This window comes from Anser cygnoides, chromosome 12 (genome assembly GCF_040182565.1).
Source record: "Anser cygnoides isolate HZ-2024a breed goose chromosome 12, Taihu_goose_T2T_genome, whole genome shotgun sequence".
Taxonomy (NCBI): domain Eukaryota; kingdom Metazoa; phylum Chordata; class Aves; order Anseriformes; family Anatidae; genus Anser; species Anser cygnoides.
The window spans coordinates 12,663,468-12,679,020 of record NC_089884.1 but is presented as its reverse complement, the minus strand read 5'-3'; the positions used below and the strand labels follow the sequence as shown (position 1 = coordinate 12,679,020).

General features: G+C 55.8%; 1 protein-coding gene across 9 annotated transcripts in view; it reads left to right on the top strand.

Moving 5' to 3' along the window:
• The window catches only part of PLEKHG4 (pleckstrin homology and RhoGEF domain containing G4), a 94,224-nt gene that overhangs the window by 65,152 nt on the left and 13,519 nt on the right, over positions 1-15,553 (top strand). For all 9 annotated transcript variants that reach the window (XR_007168923.2, XM_067004468.1, XM_048078607.2 and 6 more), the window contains 2 exons: positions 1,196-1,318; positions 1,857-2,048. Coding sequence is in view for 8 of the 9 variants with exons in the window: in XM_067004468.1 (XP_066860569.1) it covers positions 1,196-1,318; positions 1,857-2,048 (315 nt within the window). In the remaining variant the exon portion in view is untranslated. The remainder of the gene's footprint in view (positions 1-1,195; positions 1,319-1,856; positions 2,049-15,553) is intronic.

Below are 15,553 nucleotides of genomic sequence, written 5' to 3'. Positions count from 1 at the left end.
AGGCGCCATGCCCTGTGTGTTCAGGACAAGTGTGATGCAAGAACCTGGTAAAGACTCCCTTAAACGTGCAGGTTCCTAATACTGAACAAACAAAAAAAGGCACAAAGGCAGTTTACCTGCCTCTTCCTTCTTTATGCTAAGCTTTTTTTTTTTTTTGATTGAATCAAGGAAAATGGACTGCTCCCAGCTTGCTTTCCTTGCAGTTCACTGGTGATGCTGGGCAGCACTGCTGGCAGCCGTTGCTCCTGCTTTTAAGCCTGCCCAGGAGCACTAGGCAGCAGCAGCGTGCCCCTCTGTACTGTGTGTCCTGACCTGCCCCCATCTCCTCCTCGTGCCGGTGGGCTTGCTCGGTGGGCGCAGACCCTTCCCAGTCCAGAAGAAAAGGAATTCATCTCTGAATGTGGGCTGAGCTGGGATATGGATTTAGATGACACAGGAAGCTGATCTGACCCTGCAGGTGCAGCTGTTCCTGAAGCATTGCAGACGATCTTGCAAGCTTATTCTTAAAACCCTTCACTGATGAAGTTGAAAGTGTTATCCTGCTGGAGTTCTGTATCTGCTTTGCTTTTAGGACCAGGTTGTTCACTGTCTTCCTATGTTTGAGGATTCAGGCTCATTGTAACTGGCAGTGATGGGGCTCTGTCGAGGAACCTGCAGCTACCGCGCTGCAGCAGGGGCAGCATGGGGAGCTCCCTTCAGAAAGCCTGTATCTGAGAGTCCCAGGGAACTGTGAAACATTGCAGGTGGTGAGAATCTGTCAGCGTGTTCGCATTGACATAGCTCATGTGCTGCCAGGCAGAAAAGGGAAGTGGTATAGGAAATCTGGCAGCAGGGAGATTTTATCCCACTTGGGGGTAACAATAATAGGAATATCAGGTCAGCCTGCAGGTTGCAGAGCTTGCGTTAGACCATGGCTCACCCGAAACAGAGCCCAGGCAGCTACTTGCCCTGTTTATGCCTAAGGCTGTGTGAGCAATAGCAGAACTTCACAATTACAAAGTAACCTGAAGTGGAAAATCTCCAAGCAGGAGCCTCCACTGAAATGCCAGGATGGGGGAGAAGTGTACATGCACATTCTTTCCAGTAATGAAATGACCAGCGTTATGAGAGCAATTCCCTGTTCTTTCCACATAAAGGCCTGCCTTGGTGAGTAGCACAGAGTGACTAATAGTGGAGCTTTTCCCTTTTCTCCTAGGTCAGCAGCTGGATCGAGAATGTTGGCAGGAAAAGGCTAAAGGAGATGATCAACCTGGACGATTCTTTGGAGATGCTGCTTCAAGCACAGAAGCAGTTCAGGGAGTTTGATCTTGTTGCCAGCGTAAGTGTTGTCTGATTGGAAAAATATATTCTCCAGAGTCTGAGCTGGCAGCATGTTTGCATGCTCAGCCAAAGCCACGATGCTAAGGTGGCACTGGTAGAGAGTTCATTGCTAAGCTGTTCGTGTCACTCCTTTACACTGCCCAGCTTCCCTGCTCTCCTCAGGTAGACAAAGCCACCAGCTCAGTCCTTCAGTAGAGAGGTATTTGCCAATCTTGAGGAAAATAACTACTGTGATGAAAGATGATTATTTTTTTTTTAGTTAATCCTTTGATGTGTTTGAGACACTTGTCTTTTTTTTTTAATCCTAATTGACCTCTAGTCTTACTGGGTAGACCTTTACAAGCTGCCATGTGGCTAACGTAAATCGTAACAGATGTCAGGACTCTCCAGAACTCTGTTGTAAACAAGTACACCCCTGCTCATGTGAACTGAACCTAAAACCCAGTCTAATTAGTCCCAGCTGTTAATGATCTCGAAGGCTATGTATTTTCCTTGTCAGGTCTCCATCCTCATATGCAATCACATTTTGCTTTCAGGAATACTGCAGAAGGGGGCAGGAAGCACTGAAGAAGATGGATCGATGGGAAGACTTTTCCTCTGTGGATGTGCATTCTTACCGAGTGAAGCTGCAGACCTACAGAGATCAACTGGAGGAGTTCTGCACTCAACTGGATGAAAACAGGCATCGAGTCTGTGAGACAGTCAGGCTGTACGAATTTTTTGACAAGGTGAGACGAGACAATTGCTGTACGGGGGAGGGTGTAAAAAGCCTGCTCGGACTCGGTCCAGAGCTTGGTTGTTTATGAAAGACATGAAGCTTCACGTGTGTGCCAACAGGGAGCTGAATCTCTGACTTGCAAAAGACCTCTCAAGCTGATGGGTCTGCAGAGATTTTTTCAAGTCAGTATGTGGAAGAAGAGGTTAGTTAAGAGGGTGTCCACATCTAGTAGGAGCAGAGGTCTGCTGCTGTCTGAGCTGTAGCTTGCGGGCACTTCTTGGTGCAGCAGTGGAAGAATCGTGGCAGCGCTGGCTCAGACACCGAAGGCCTAGAGTTTGGCTGTTTGTGCCCAGCCTTGGCCACCAGGCCGAGGTAGTTTGCCTGCGTTTTGTTCATGCTGTATCCTTACGTGCTGCTAAATCCAGCCTGTTGGCATGTCAGGAGTAGCACTCTGCTATTCAGTCCCAAATATAGCCCGGTTCCTCTCGTTTGGAGGCATGCAGGAGGGAACGGAGCACCAGAACAGCGTGCTGGGGAGTGTGGCTGAGGGACCCAAGGACTAAGTTGGTCCAGGCATCTGTAGAGCAGCAGGAGAGGACGTGTGTGGTGACATGCTGGCTGCCTGGCGTTCTCACCTGGTTGGTTTAATGCAAGCGCACCCATTCAGCAGACCTGCCGTTGCATTTGGTGATTTAATTTCTAAAGCTGCACATGAGTAAGCAGTAGGATTTTCTAAGTGCGTTTTGAAGTACAGCTTTGGCAGGAACAGAGGACCAGGGAGCCCGTGCTCTACTTATTCCACACTTGTACAAACATTGAGTTTGAAGTTCTCAAATTCCAGAAAGAATAGACACTAAAAGTTAAGCTGTACCAGATGTAGGTGCCACTTAGTTGCTGTCTCTGAGCTGGCTTGGCAGCCAGAAGTGCTCAGGGGAAGGGGAGGAAATTCAGCTAAACATGAAAAACATTGCGAAGCATCCTGTGCGAGGGAGGAGAGTGGAGAAGGCAGCCCGGAGCCTTGCTGCCAGGCCGTGCGAGGGCTGTTTGTTTGATGGTGCTCTGCAGGTCCGCTCTCGCTCATCTCTGCAGTTCGCTCTTCAGGTGAGGGACCCTCCTGCTGCGGAACCTTGTCACTTTTTTCTCAGTGGAGGGAGGAGTGCTTTACGTGCTGTAGGACAGCAGGAACCAGTGCTCTGGTCCTGGTAGGAATTCTGGTCAAGAAATCTGTCGTCATGCTACTGATGAGGCGAGGCACGCGGAGGCTCCTAGCCTTGCCCAGCATCTTGGCAAGTCTCTGGCCAGGCCAAACATCTCTCTGGTGTGAACCCACCCAGCCAAAGCTGGGAACCTCTCGGGCACAGATGTGGACTGCAGCACTTGGTGGCTGCTTTCTTCAGGCATGGGAACTACGGCACGTAGCAGCTCTTGGGCTGCCAGGTTGGTCAGACAGAACTCAACAGCAATGGGTGTTCTTCCACAGCCTCAAAGCCTTTCGAAGCTTGGACCATTCCCAGGGGCACAGATGTTGCACAGCGCCCAGCGATGGCCCGTTTCTTTTCTTAGGGCCTCACAGCACCACCGATTCGGCTCCCTTTTGGTGGCTGACAGCTGCGGAAGGCAGTCCTTGGCAGCAGCAGCCCTCTTGGTTTTGTGCTGCGCAGCCCCAGTGGAAGCTGCGCGACAGCGGCTCGGTGCCTTTGCGCCGTGCTTTGGTGTGGGGCAGAGCTATCTCGCTGAGGGAGGGAGGAGGATTTTGATCTCGCTAGTTTCAGTAGAACTATAAACAGTGTTGGTGTTGTAAATACAGCACACGGGTATTGTGAGCCAGTGGCCAACCGAAACCAGGGGTGTGGAGGGGACGCATCCTGCAGCTGTAGGATGAGCGCAGAAACTGCTGCGCAGCGTGAAAGTTCTTTCAGTGCCGATTAAAATAATCTTGATCTCCAGAACGCTTTCTGCCTTCTCAAAGCAAAGCTAGTGGTGGTGTCTGGGAGGCTGGGGGGTAGCAGGAGATTTTATCTAAACTGATTTCACTCTCCTCTGATGCTGAGCTGCTTTGACCTTACTGCTGTGATCTTGTCAGTGCCTGCCTAACCCCCTTCTCTCTTCCCTAATATCTGAAGGGATCAACAGCAGGAGTCTAAACTAAGCAATGTCCTTGATTTCCTTCTTGTGAAGAGCCTGCAGCGTGCCAGACCCCAGGATTCGGGGAAAAAAGCCTGGGGATGCGTGAGCAATGTACACGATGGTAATGAGCTGGCAAGCTCCGGTCTCTCCAAACATCTCAGCGTGTGCCAAGGGAGTGGAGCACCCACCGCAGGGATCGTGGGATTCATCCCCTGCCTACGAGGAACGGGCGGCTCCCTTCCCCGGCCCTTCAGCGTGTGGCGGGCACACGATCTGTAGGGTGCTGAACGGGGCTGCCACACAGGCCGTGGAAGGGGACAGGCATACCCTGTACGGTCCATCGAGCCGCGGCGCTGTTTTTCACCGCTCGGCAGCTCTGGGGGCCTGTCAGAGCGCCCTGCGATGCGGCAGGCTGAGCTGGGCCAGACCACATGGAGCTTGCACATGGGCTGGCAGGGTTCCCTCCCCAAAGCCATGACCGGTGCCAAGCTGGATGTTTCCATTTGTCCCTGCTTCCTTTGCGGCAGGAGTTCTTGGTGCTTGCAGCGGGCTGCAGGACGGCTGGGCCGAGGCAGGGGTGGCGAAGGGAGCTGCCTCCCACCTCCGACTGCGGGCAGGGGATTGCTGCAGCACCACAGGCTCGGCGCGGGCACGCTCGGGGAGCTGCCATTGCCCTGTGGCTCTGAGCCTGGTCTGGCCTGTCTTTTACTCAATTCCAAGGCCGTGATGGGATGTGGCACCACACAGTGCTTTGGGGGAGAAATGGGAAGCTGAACAAGCCAGGGTGTATGTCGTATCAGAAGCACCAACGTCTGCTTTGTTCTGGGGTGCCTGTGGCCGCGGGTCCCCAGTATCCGGCGCTCTCGCTGCCTGTCCTGGCTTCGTGCTGACACCACAACAGGCCCACTGGCATTGCCAGAAGGAGCTAGGGCAAGTCTCCTCCTCTTAGCCTTCAAACCTTTTCCTCTCTTGAGCTCTCTTTGGGTGAATTTATTTCCCAGCTCCCTGTCATATCCCCAGGTCTCTGCACGCTCTCGGCTTTACCGTGAGCAGAGCGCCACGCTGCCTGCGGTCACGGGCTTGAGGTTGCCCGTGTGGGAGCTGCGCGCCCCGTCTGCAGCTACCTGGCGTGCTGCGGCACGTCTCCTGAGCCAGAGCCTGCAGGGCGGTCTCTGCCATCCCTGGGATGTCAACCAGTCCTGCGGAAGGTCGGTAGCAGACGCACGATACTTTCTGGCAAAAAGTCGCTGCTGGAAGAAAGCACTGGCCCAGCCGGAAAGGGCAGAGTCGCATCCCGCCAGCTCAGCACCTGCGTGCCCTGCAGCCGCGGTGTGGTTGGTACCCAGCGCCTCGGAGCTGAAGCGCCTGTGTCATTACAGGAGGGCCCGGGGCAGCCCCAGCCCCAAGGGCTTTTTATCCTGCTCGTCAGGATGTTGTGCAAGACGCTGCCTCTTCTGGTGGGAACCTTGGGACCTCGCCTTGCGTTTGCTTTCCAAGGGAAGCCATCCAGAGGCCCAGTGCTCGGGATTGTTGGGCTGAGGCTGCTGGAGAAAGGTTGGCATTTCCCTTGTTGGGATTTCTTTGGGCTCTGCTCTGGAGCCTTTCCTTCAGAGGCATTCTCTGGCCCTTGGATCCCGTCTCTGAAAGGACCCAGCCATCTGCCTGGGCTGGTTCTGTCCCTTCAGCAGGGATCTCCAGCAAGGGCACGCTGCTCTGAGCTGTGCTCAGCACGTGCGGAGCGTGGCCCAGCCGCTCTGCGTCTGCATTGGCATCTCCGGACGCGTTACCTGCGCTCACGTGTGGCTCTGCCCGCGTCAGGTTCTCCTCGGCTCCTCTCTCGCTCTCACCCTCACACCACTTTGTTCTTTGTGGCTTAGAAAACAAAGCCTTTGGCAAGTGAAGGAGGTGCCTGCCCTTCCTGGGGGAGGGCCAGCTGGCCTGCATTTGATTATGGCAGCGCCTCCTCATCCCTCCCCATTGTCCTTGCTGCTGTAGGCATGCCAGCGTTGTTGCGCTCCATCCCGTGAACAAGTGCTGCTGCCTCTGGGGCCCAAAGAGGGGCCGGGGGCCCTTCCTCCCCTCGCTCCGGCCCCGCTCGCAGGAGCGCCTCTGCGGGTCTCCATGCGCCCTCCCTTCCAGCAGCGCTCCCATCCCGTCCCCGTTGCGGCGGCAGGCAGGCGCAGCGGACACTCCTGTAAGTACCAAGTCAGCCCGGGCGCTGCACACGTGTTGGTGGCATTGAGATTTGTTTGGAAACAATGTAAAGGAGGCTTTTCACTCCGCTGCTTGTGTGTGTGTGCGCGCGTCCAGCATGAATCAGAGTGCTTTGTGTGTGCCTTTTGTGTGCTCAGAGCCCTCCCAGCTGTGTGCGTCTTTGCGGGGTCCCTCTGAATCCCAGGGTGATGCTCTGTGTCATACGGCAGTGCCTGTCCCTGTTTCTCTGTTATTGGGGGATATTGCATGATCTTCACAGATTTAATTGCATCTAGAAGTCATCATTGGCACCGCATGCCTCCAGACTGCCTGGGCACATGCACAGGCAGAGCTTTCGGTCTGCCTCGACTTCTCTCAGAGGCTGTGGACAGCACAAGAGGGGGCTGCTCCCCTGGGCTGCTGCAGGGTTTGTGGGCTCCTGTCCTGCGAGTGACCGAGACTTGCTGGCACGGTGTTCCCAGCATCGAGACGGAGCTGGTCTCCAGATGTGACAGCTGAGATCCAGAGCACGGTAAATGAGCTGACTTCATCAGCTGTCATGACCTGCCAGTTCTCCCCTGGAGGTTCGCAGCAGCTACCTGCTGAGACTTCTTGTTTCTGCTCTGCTTGGATTCTGGTGCTGTACAGGATGTGGTGTCTCAGACCGTGGTTTTAAGGAGAAAACTCCAGTCCCCTTCAGGGAGTAAATTATTGATGTGTCTTTGTGCTTCGCCTCTGACGAGTAAAGAAGGGTTGTGAATGCTGGTCCGTGGGAAGCTGGAAAGGGTCTGGGTAGCTGGGACCTACAAGTGGGATTTTCCTGTCGCAGCAGGATTTCTTTCTATCGCAGGCTGCTTGGCACAGGCTGAGTTAAGTTTACTGAAAGTTATGATTCCCAGCTCCGGGAACGGGCTTGCGGGAGAACGGGAGGACAGAACTTAGCACCAACGTGTAAAAAGAGACGTCAGAGATGTCGTTGTTGTAGTGTACAGACACGCGGAGCACTGTGCCGCTGTGCGTGTCTCCTGCCGTCGGTCCTGTGCGGGGCAGAACATGGCTCTGCCCCCAGTGCTGCTGAGCAAATGGGGATTTTAGTGTGGCTTATAATAAATCCTCCTGTATAACGTGTACTGTTCCCCCTCTGCATAGAGACTGACTTTTCTGGGGAGGGGCTGCATGAAATTCCCAAATACCAGCTTTCACCTGGTTACTGGTGCAAGTGATGATGATGATGATGATGATGAAGGAAGATCACGCAGAGAGGAAGCTCCTGCACCGTGCCTTCCTGATGCTGTGACACTGCTCTAAGGCGAAGCCGCTTTGTCTGACAGCAGCTGTCTCATCTCTCTTTCTCTCTTCTCTCTCTCCTTCCTCAGTTACCCTGTCCAAATCGTGCCCCCAGACACACATCTAGCCTGATTTGCTCTCTCCTTTCAGGGGTGTCCACTTTCATACACAGCCTGAAGCAGTTGGGGGATTGAGCCTAGAGGTTGGGGAATTGATCCTCTTGTGGAGTTCATGCAAGGTTAATGCATGAAATCTCTCCTTTCTCCTTCCCGCCAGGTTTTTGTTGGCAAAGCCTTCCTGCAAGTTTAATAAGCCTCTAACGTTTACTTTCCCAACAAAGGATATTCCTTTATCAGAAAGTTTCTGCTTTGCCTTGGAGTTTGAGGTAGACCTCTTGCACAAACAAGAGGAGTCCTGACCGTTTAAATCCAGTCTGCAACAGCTCCCCCAAATATTCCCCCTTGCAAAGTGAGTTATTTGGTTAATGTTCTGTTTTTTGAATTCTCAGTAACTTGCTGCTAGATCTGCTGGCATCCAGGCTGTTTTCTCTTGTTTCGTCAACGACTTTATTGCCAAATCAGTGTCGTGGCAGTGTCTCTAGCTCCCAGCAAGCTCCGTGACTGCAGGAGGAGGCTAAATGGGAGCACCTGCATTTGGTGCTGCTTCTGGTTTGCAACACAGGTGTGAGACTGCTGCATAAGTTTGTCCCTCAACATCAGAGTCAGCAGTGGATTAGTTAGGATTTTTCATGTGCTACATCCAAGTGAAATTCACAGTTGAAGGTAAGGAGTTCTCGGGTTGGTATATTTTTGAGCGCCTGCCCCAGCACCTCAGGCTCTGCTCAAGTGCAGCACGAGGCCTGGGCAGCCTGTCTGTCGGGGCTCCTTGTTCTTCTCCCTCCTAGGTGCTGGCTGAAGCCTCCCCCTGGCTGGAGGCACAGCGGCAGAAGAGGCTGGGCAGCACGGTACCAGGCCAGCCCGTAGCATCTTTTGGGGTGTAGGCTGCTCACCCCGCAGCTGCCTTCTCTGATCCCAGGAACGCCAACATGTTCCGGCACTGCTGTGTATGCAGGGGGGCGATGTGTGATGTGCTGCAGCGTCCTTGGTCACCAGAGCACCTCTCCATAACTATTTTGCGGTGTCCTTGGCTGCCTGTGAGCACAAACTGACAGTTCCCTGAAAGTCTGAGGCTCCCCTTGTGTGAGGCAGTGAAACCAAATCTCCTCCAGGATCAGGACGCAGCGTTTCCTCCCAGCAGGTTTAGGGATTTCCCAGCTCGGGTTGCAGCTGAGCTGCGAGGGGAACGCGTCGCGCTGGAGGTGCAAGATGTGATGCTAGCAGAGGTCTTTCCTCAGCTGGCCCCCAGCCCTGTGCGTGTGAGCAAGATGTTGGGCTTGGATGCTTCTTTCGCTTGGATCCTGGGACGGGAGCTGCGCAGGGTGACAGACTTTCTGAATGCTCGTGTGCTGGCATCCATCTGGATGCCTGGATCCTCCCGGAGACTGGAATTCCCTTTAGTCACGGGAGTTAAATAGAGATCTGTTCGAGCAATCTGGACATGGAGCTCCCTTCGGCTTACAGATGGGGCCGGAGCTCACAATGCCTCCATCTGCATATCAAAGCCCGGGCCATATGGACAGGGCTCTCCGGAGCACCCGCTGCCTCTGACCCAGCTCCTTTGGCTGCTCCAGGGGGGCTCGGATCCTTTCGGTGCCTCTTCGTGTGCTCTTAAACCGGGGGCCTATCTCCTGCCTCGTCAGTCGCCCAGAGGAAGGGAGGCCCAACAGCTGTGCTGAGTATCGGGGTTCAGTTTCAGCTCCACACCTCCCAAGGCAAAACTGCCCTCAGAGAGGGGGGGAAGAGCCTTCCCCCCTGCTCGGCCACAGCGCAGGAGCCATCCCGTGGGCCAGCAGCACACGGGTGGCTGGCCTCCCTCCTGCGGTCCCCTACGGGCTGCTGTGGGGCTGGGAGAGGCGGCGGTGCAGCTCGGGCAGGCTGCCCTCCCTCCGGCCGTGCAGGCAGATCCCAGCACATCGCCCAAGGATGACGCAGAGTTCGGCTCAGCTTGTCACAGCAGAGAGGAGGACGGGAATTGAAGACTACAGAGAAAGCATCAACGCGCCCCTGTCCGGGCCCGAGGGCACGCTGGAGGTTTTGCAATCCCCAGCTGAGCGCGGAGGGTGTCATTAATGGGGAGCCGAGGGCAGACACCTAGCACAGCCCCGTCTGCCTTCGCTGGCCCGCGGTGTGCTATTACCGAGGGGTATTTGTGCAGCGTAGCGATGGGGCTCCTGGGAGAGGTGTAAGGGCGACACATGCAAAACCTCTGGAGGTGACACCAGTCTGAACAGAGGGCGATTTGCTGCTGGGTGCAAGGCGCCGGCTTCAGTGACTCACAGACCTCGACGTGGCCTGGGCTGGAACCGACTGGCAACGAGAGGCTGCCGGCTCTGACCAAAGAGGGGAGTGCTCCCCTTCACCAAAAGGCGTGAAAATGTTGCTCTTCTCCTCCCCCCTCCTCTAGGCAGCGGTCACACAGGTACCCAGGATTGCTTGTTCATGCCTCTGGTTCCTCAGCCATCAGTAAAATCTCAGCGTGTGTGACTTGGGTCAAGTCAGCCTCGGGGTGGTTTCATGACTGCGGTGACTGTGGCAGCCGAATGGAGGACCGGCCACCAGATCCCCGCTGTCAGAGGCAGCAGGGAGAGAAGGGCAGTGGCCCAAGCAGACTTCAGCAAGTCTGTTTTACCAGCTCCCTTTGCTACAGCACGGATCTGGTGAGTGCTGCCTCTCACGCCTGTAGTAGTGGAGGCCACGCTCAGTGCATCTGGAAGACCTGCCAGACTTCTGGCCACTTCGAGCAGCAGCTTGTTTATTAATGAAGGGATTTCCTTAATTGTTGGATGTCACACGCTGTCGTGTTTGCACCCTCCTGAGCTGATAATGTCAGCTGTGCTGTGGCAGCCTCTGAGGTGAGGGTTGGCTGGTGCGTACTGGGGGAACTGGAGGAAGTAACTGGGAAGGAGGGAGGATGGTCCTCACCAAGGCAGTGAAACAGCATCTGCTCTTGTTCTCATCAGAAGGGATCGGAAGCGGAGTTTCACTGACAGAAAAGCTTTGCAGTGAGGCACAAAGCTCATGAAAAGATGGGCAGCACTTCAAACACGAAGAGGCTGGTTTGCAGCAAACACAAACGTTGAAGTTGCTGATTTTGCTGGGAGCAAACTTGGTCCCCAGTCCTCTGGGCTTAGGAGTTTTTAAATGTTGAGAAAATCCCCTTGGTGGGACAAAAGAAAGAAAAAAAAAATCAGTGCAGAATCTACCCAAGTGTTCAAAGACATGACCGACCACGGAGCAAAACACAAAGACTGAGGAAAACTGCACATCGTCTGCTGCTGGGAGGCTTTCTGCAGCTGCAGAGCAGCTGTAGAGGGCGAGTCCCAGACACTCGCTGCCCAGCTTCCCAGGGAGTTGTTCTGTACGTACACATGTAAATACGTGTATATATATATGTATATACACACGTTCGTGTGTGTCTGGCACAGGTTGCTCTGTGGAAGCTCTGAATCCAACGAAGCAGGGATTACCGTGGCTTGGTGTGATTCATTAGTTGAGTCAGCCCGCTCTTAATGAAGCTACCCTAGGTGTTGCTTGGCAGTCGCAGCAATTAAAAGAAGGGCAAGCACGCGTCCCGCACGCCAGCTCCAGCGCAGCGAGCCGCAATTGCCCTTTGGGTCATCGTGTTGCCATTGGGAGGGCAGGAATCGTGCGCAGTGCCATTTGACCCAATTATGTTCTCCTGTAATTTAGACTCTACCGGACGTGTCGAGCCTCGCCGCCCAAAGGGGGAAGGAAGGGGTTGTTGAGCTCCGCTCACGTTCACCTGGAGTGCAGAAGTATTTCCAAGCGTGTCGCTCTCATGAGCACACCCTGCCTGCCGCATCAATCGCACGCCACTCGTGGTGCTGCGGAGGCTGCCTGGGTCCCCACGAGGTCTGTGCAGCCAGGCCCCACCGTGTTTCCCACTGACCGTTGCCCCTTCCCTGATGTCTTGTTCCTCTTGTAGGTGCACCTACTTATCCTCCCTTCTTATCCTTAAACCCGAAGGATTTATGGTCTGCGCTCGTCTCTCATCCTTTGCCCTCCTGCAGTGTTTGTACAGCGCCAGCCACTTGGTAACAGGCAGCAATGCAAATACAGGATTGAAAGTTTGTTTTTCTTAGCTGGCTTTAGGCAAACTGGTGATTTCAGTGGTCTCTCCTCCCTTGGAGAGAGGAGGGGAGGCAATGTGAGCCACACAGCAACTCCGGAATTGTTGCGCTTTGTATTTCAAGAGGGTGAGTCCTTTCCTCAGTGCTTCGAGCTGAGCTTCTACAGCTACGTCCCGTGTAGGACATGGTTTTCATTAGGCTGCTTTCTGCTGCTAATGAATCCCAGAGAAGGCTTCACATGCAGTTCGGAATAGTCAAATGTGACAGGGTGGGGAGCAGGGAACAGCGAACCTCAGCACAGACTGCGTGTAGCTGGTGGCTTTGGTGAATGCTTGCGCTCCTGGTGCGCCCCAGCGCTGCTGCCCGCTGGTGGAGCCGCAGATCTTGCTGGAAGCGAGCGGGGCTTCGGCTTTGAGGCACGGGAAAAGCTTTGCTGCATCTTCAGAAGGGACCGTCCTGCTTCTCCAAAGCTCTTGTGTGTCGGGTGGCAGCTTGCTTTGAGTTTTGCTCGAGCTTGGGGTCGGTAGGTGTGTTTTCTCTCCGTTTCTGCGCTATGAAAGAAAGGGGATCTGGCCTGCGCCCAGGCGGGCTGCTCTCCGCACACTTCAGTGGTTCTCGTGTGAAGCGCGGCCCCTTCCCCCCCCCGCCTGCTCTCCGGTTTCCAGGGCTCCTCAACCTGGTATTCAGGCTAGCAGCATTTGCTTGTGAATAGCCGGAGCCCAGCCGGCGGGCTGGCGAGGTGGCCCTGCCTCAGTCCGGCCCTCGGGGATGGTGATGTACAGCAGAGAGCCGCGCTCGGCCGGGACATGGACCCCCTCTGTACCAACAGCAAGGTAGGACGGGGGATGTTTGTAGGTGATTAACCAGCTTGCCGTCTGCGGGCACTGAAGGCTTGCCCTCCCCCTGCCCCTTCCTTCGTGGGCACCGTTGGTGTCAGTGGGTGGGAGGCTGAGGAAAGCGCGGGTGGGTCTGAGCGAGCGCGGAGCCGAGGGCTTCCTGCTCTACCTGCCTGGTCCCCGGTCAGCAGGGAAGCAGGCTCGTCGTTGTCTGCAGGCTGACAGCTCTCGTGCCAGGAAGGTTTCAGTCCGGATAACGATGCTTTCAATATATTTCATTGTAAAGTAGTGAATTGCTTCTTCTGGACTGTCAGCGTAAAGGCAGTCTGCAGCCACGAGTCCCTGCTTGTGCTGTGCACACAGCAACCTGTGACAGGGGACACGGGTGCTGTGAGCTGGGGCAGTTCTCAAAGCCCCAGACAGTCGTGGGTTCTAGAGGCTTTAGGCCCCAGCGAGCACATGCAGTGAGAAGAGCACACCTGGGAGAGGCATTTTCATGCAGGAGAGCAGCATTTACCCTGGACTTGTGCTCTGCTAAGTGCCGTCGCTCTTTCCGCTGGTGCCCAGACCCCGGTGGAGCAGGGCTCTGCCCGCGTGGCACCGAGTAGATGCTGGTGAGCACTTGGCTCAGTTCACAGCAGTACTCGCAGTGCTTTGACCTTCTCTGGCTGCACCGGTTCTGTTCTCTGTGCTGCAAACCGACCTCACGTGGATCTCCAAGCTCCCAGCAGAGGTTAACAGCGCTTGGGCTGAAAGGCAGTGAGGGTGAGACGGGTGCTGAAGTGTGGGGTGCTGGGCAGAGGCCTGTGATGAGCTACGTGCTGCTAACGGCTGAGCAGAGCACACCTTGTGCACAGGAGCTGCACGCAAGGTGTATCAGGGCTCTTCTGATGGCGTTGGGTGCTTTTTCACCGTTTGCAGCAACGTTCCCGGCTGCTGGATGCCTCCCCTCCCTCTGGGTGAAGGTGGTGTCAAAGCCCGGGAGCAGGGGGCAGGCACAGCACGGGGGACTTGGCCCCTCTTGTGGCTTGGCTCTTAGGGCAGCTTCAGCTGCCGTACCCAAAGCTGCTCTTGGATTCCTGTCTCGTTGCTCCCATCAGGTTGGGTTTGAGCTTCTTACCGCCCCTATCTCAGCTCCCTTGTGCAGTCGCTTCGGTGTGGAAGGAAACCTCCCTAGGAGCATTTTTCTTCTGCAGAAAGTTAGAGAGTTTGTGATCAGCCTGCTCCGCCTACCTCTGCCTGCTCAGACACCCAGTTGCCATTGTGACAAGAAAAAAACTCCTGTTGCAATAATTATCTCCCCACGGGAAGAGGTGAAAGAGGTTTAGACAGAGGTAGCCCCTTGTGGCGTGTGGAGGTGCGGGGGGGTTTTCTCCTGGCTCCTCATTAAGCATCTGAGAGATCGCTGGACCTTGAGACCGGGAGGAATCTGGTGGGTGAGTGGTAGGTTGGGTTGGTGAGGTGTGATACCCGAATGGGTGCAGGACCCACAGGAAGGCTCCCCACGCAGCGCTGGCGGCAGAGCCAAGCCCCTTCCCGTGGCCTGTGCGTGCAGGCGGTGCGTCTGGTGCCAGAGACAGACTCCAGCAGCCTCCGTCCTCGATGCGCTGCGAGCCTCGCCGTGGTGAGAGGAGCGGGGGCAAGCCCAGGGCGATGGGCTGAGGGCAGTCAGCGGCGTCCCGGGCTCTTCCCTGGGGCACAGCAGGTCCCCAGGAGCCCCGGCCTCCCCCGGAGCCTGGCGGGACCAACCTGCTGCTGGCTCCTCGCGCTGCTGCTGCGCGGGTCAGCCCTCTGCGCGCAGGAAGCACGTTTGTCTTTAATCCGTAATTTCGAGAGTTGGTAACGACTTGTCTGGAGAGTCAAGATCAAAAGCCGAGGTGCAGGCTCCTTCCTGCCTGGTTGCAGGCGTTGGTGGGAGCATTCGGCCTCCCTGCACCCGTCCGCCTCCTTTTATACACGAGAGGCTCTCGCAGCTTGGCAGAGAAGCCCTGCCTGCGCCCCAGTGCCCACATCTCGCGTGCCTCGCAGCCTCCCCGGGACGGAGCCGACGGCGATGCCCTCGCCTGCGTGGCGTTGTTTCCTCCTGCGTGCCGGGGCGGACTCACTGCATGGAGGGGGGCTGCCATTTCGTGTGCTAAAAGGGGCAGTTGGAGCGGATGATGTGGCTGGGAAAACCTTGGTGGCCACTTAGCATGTTACCAAGCAAGCTGCGGGGTGTGGAGGGCCGCTCCCATTGTGCAGGGAACAAAGCTGAGCTATTCACTAGCCTGTGACAGGCACTGGGGATGGAAGAAATGCCGAGATTTAGAGTAATTTCTGCGCTGCCGTGGAGTCCTTGCCAAGAACAGACAGATACCATATGAAGATGAGGTGGCGGGGCTGCCTCCCTGTGTGGGTTGCAGCCCTGGTTCCTCCTCGCCGAGGCCACAGACAGGTCTGTTATTTCTAGGAATCGCTGCAGAAGCCTCTGCTTTTCCCTCTCTCCCGTTTGTGGATGGAAACGAGTTCCTCAGCCTCGGGGAAGCCCTTCGCAGGGCGGCTGCCCTCCCCATGGCTGCTGAAAAAGAGCCAGGCTGGCCTCCTTGCCGTGCCTCTCCTGCACAGCGCGTCCTCAGCACCCTCTTTCAGAGCCCCGTGTGCCTTTTGAGCTCAGCTTTTCCCATCCCTGAGCAAAACAGAGCCTGTGTACAGCCTTTGGTTGGGATCATCACCCCTTGGCTGGCAGGACCGGAGAGCTGTGATGAGCCCTCAGCCCGGGCTGCCCGCCAGCCCCTGCCTGGGGGGCTGGTTTGTGGAGAAATGGAAGGAGCAGCACAAAACCCCAGCAAACCGGGCCATCTGTCGCTGCTGCGCAGGTCTGCC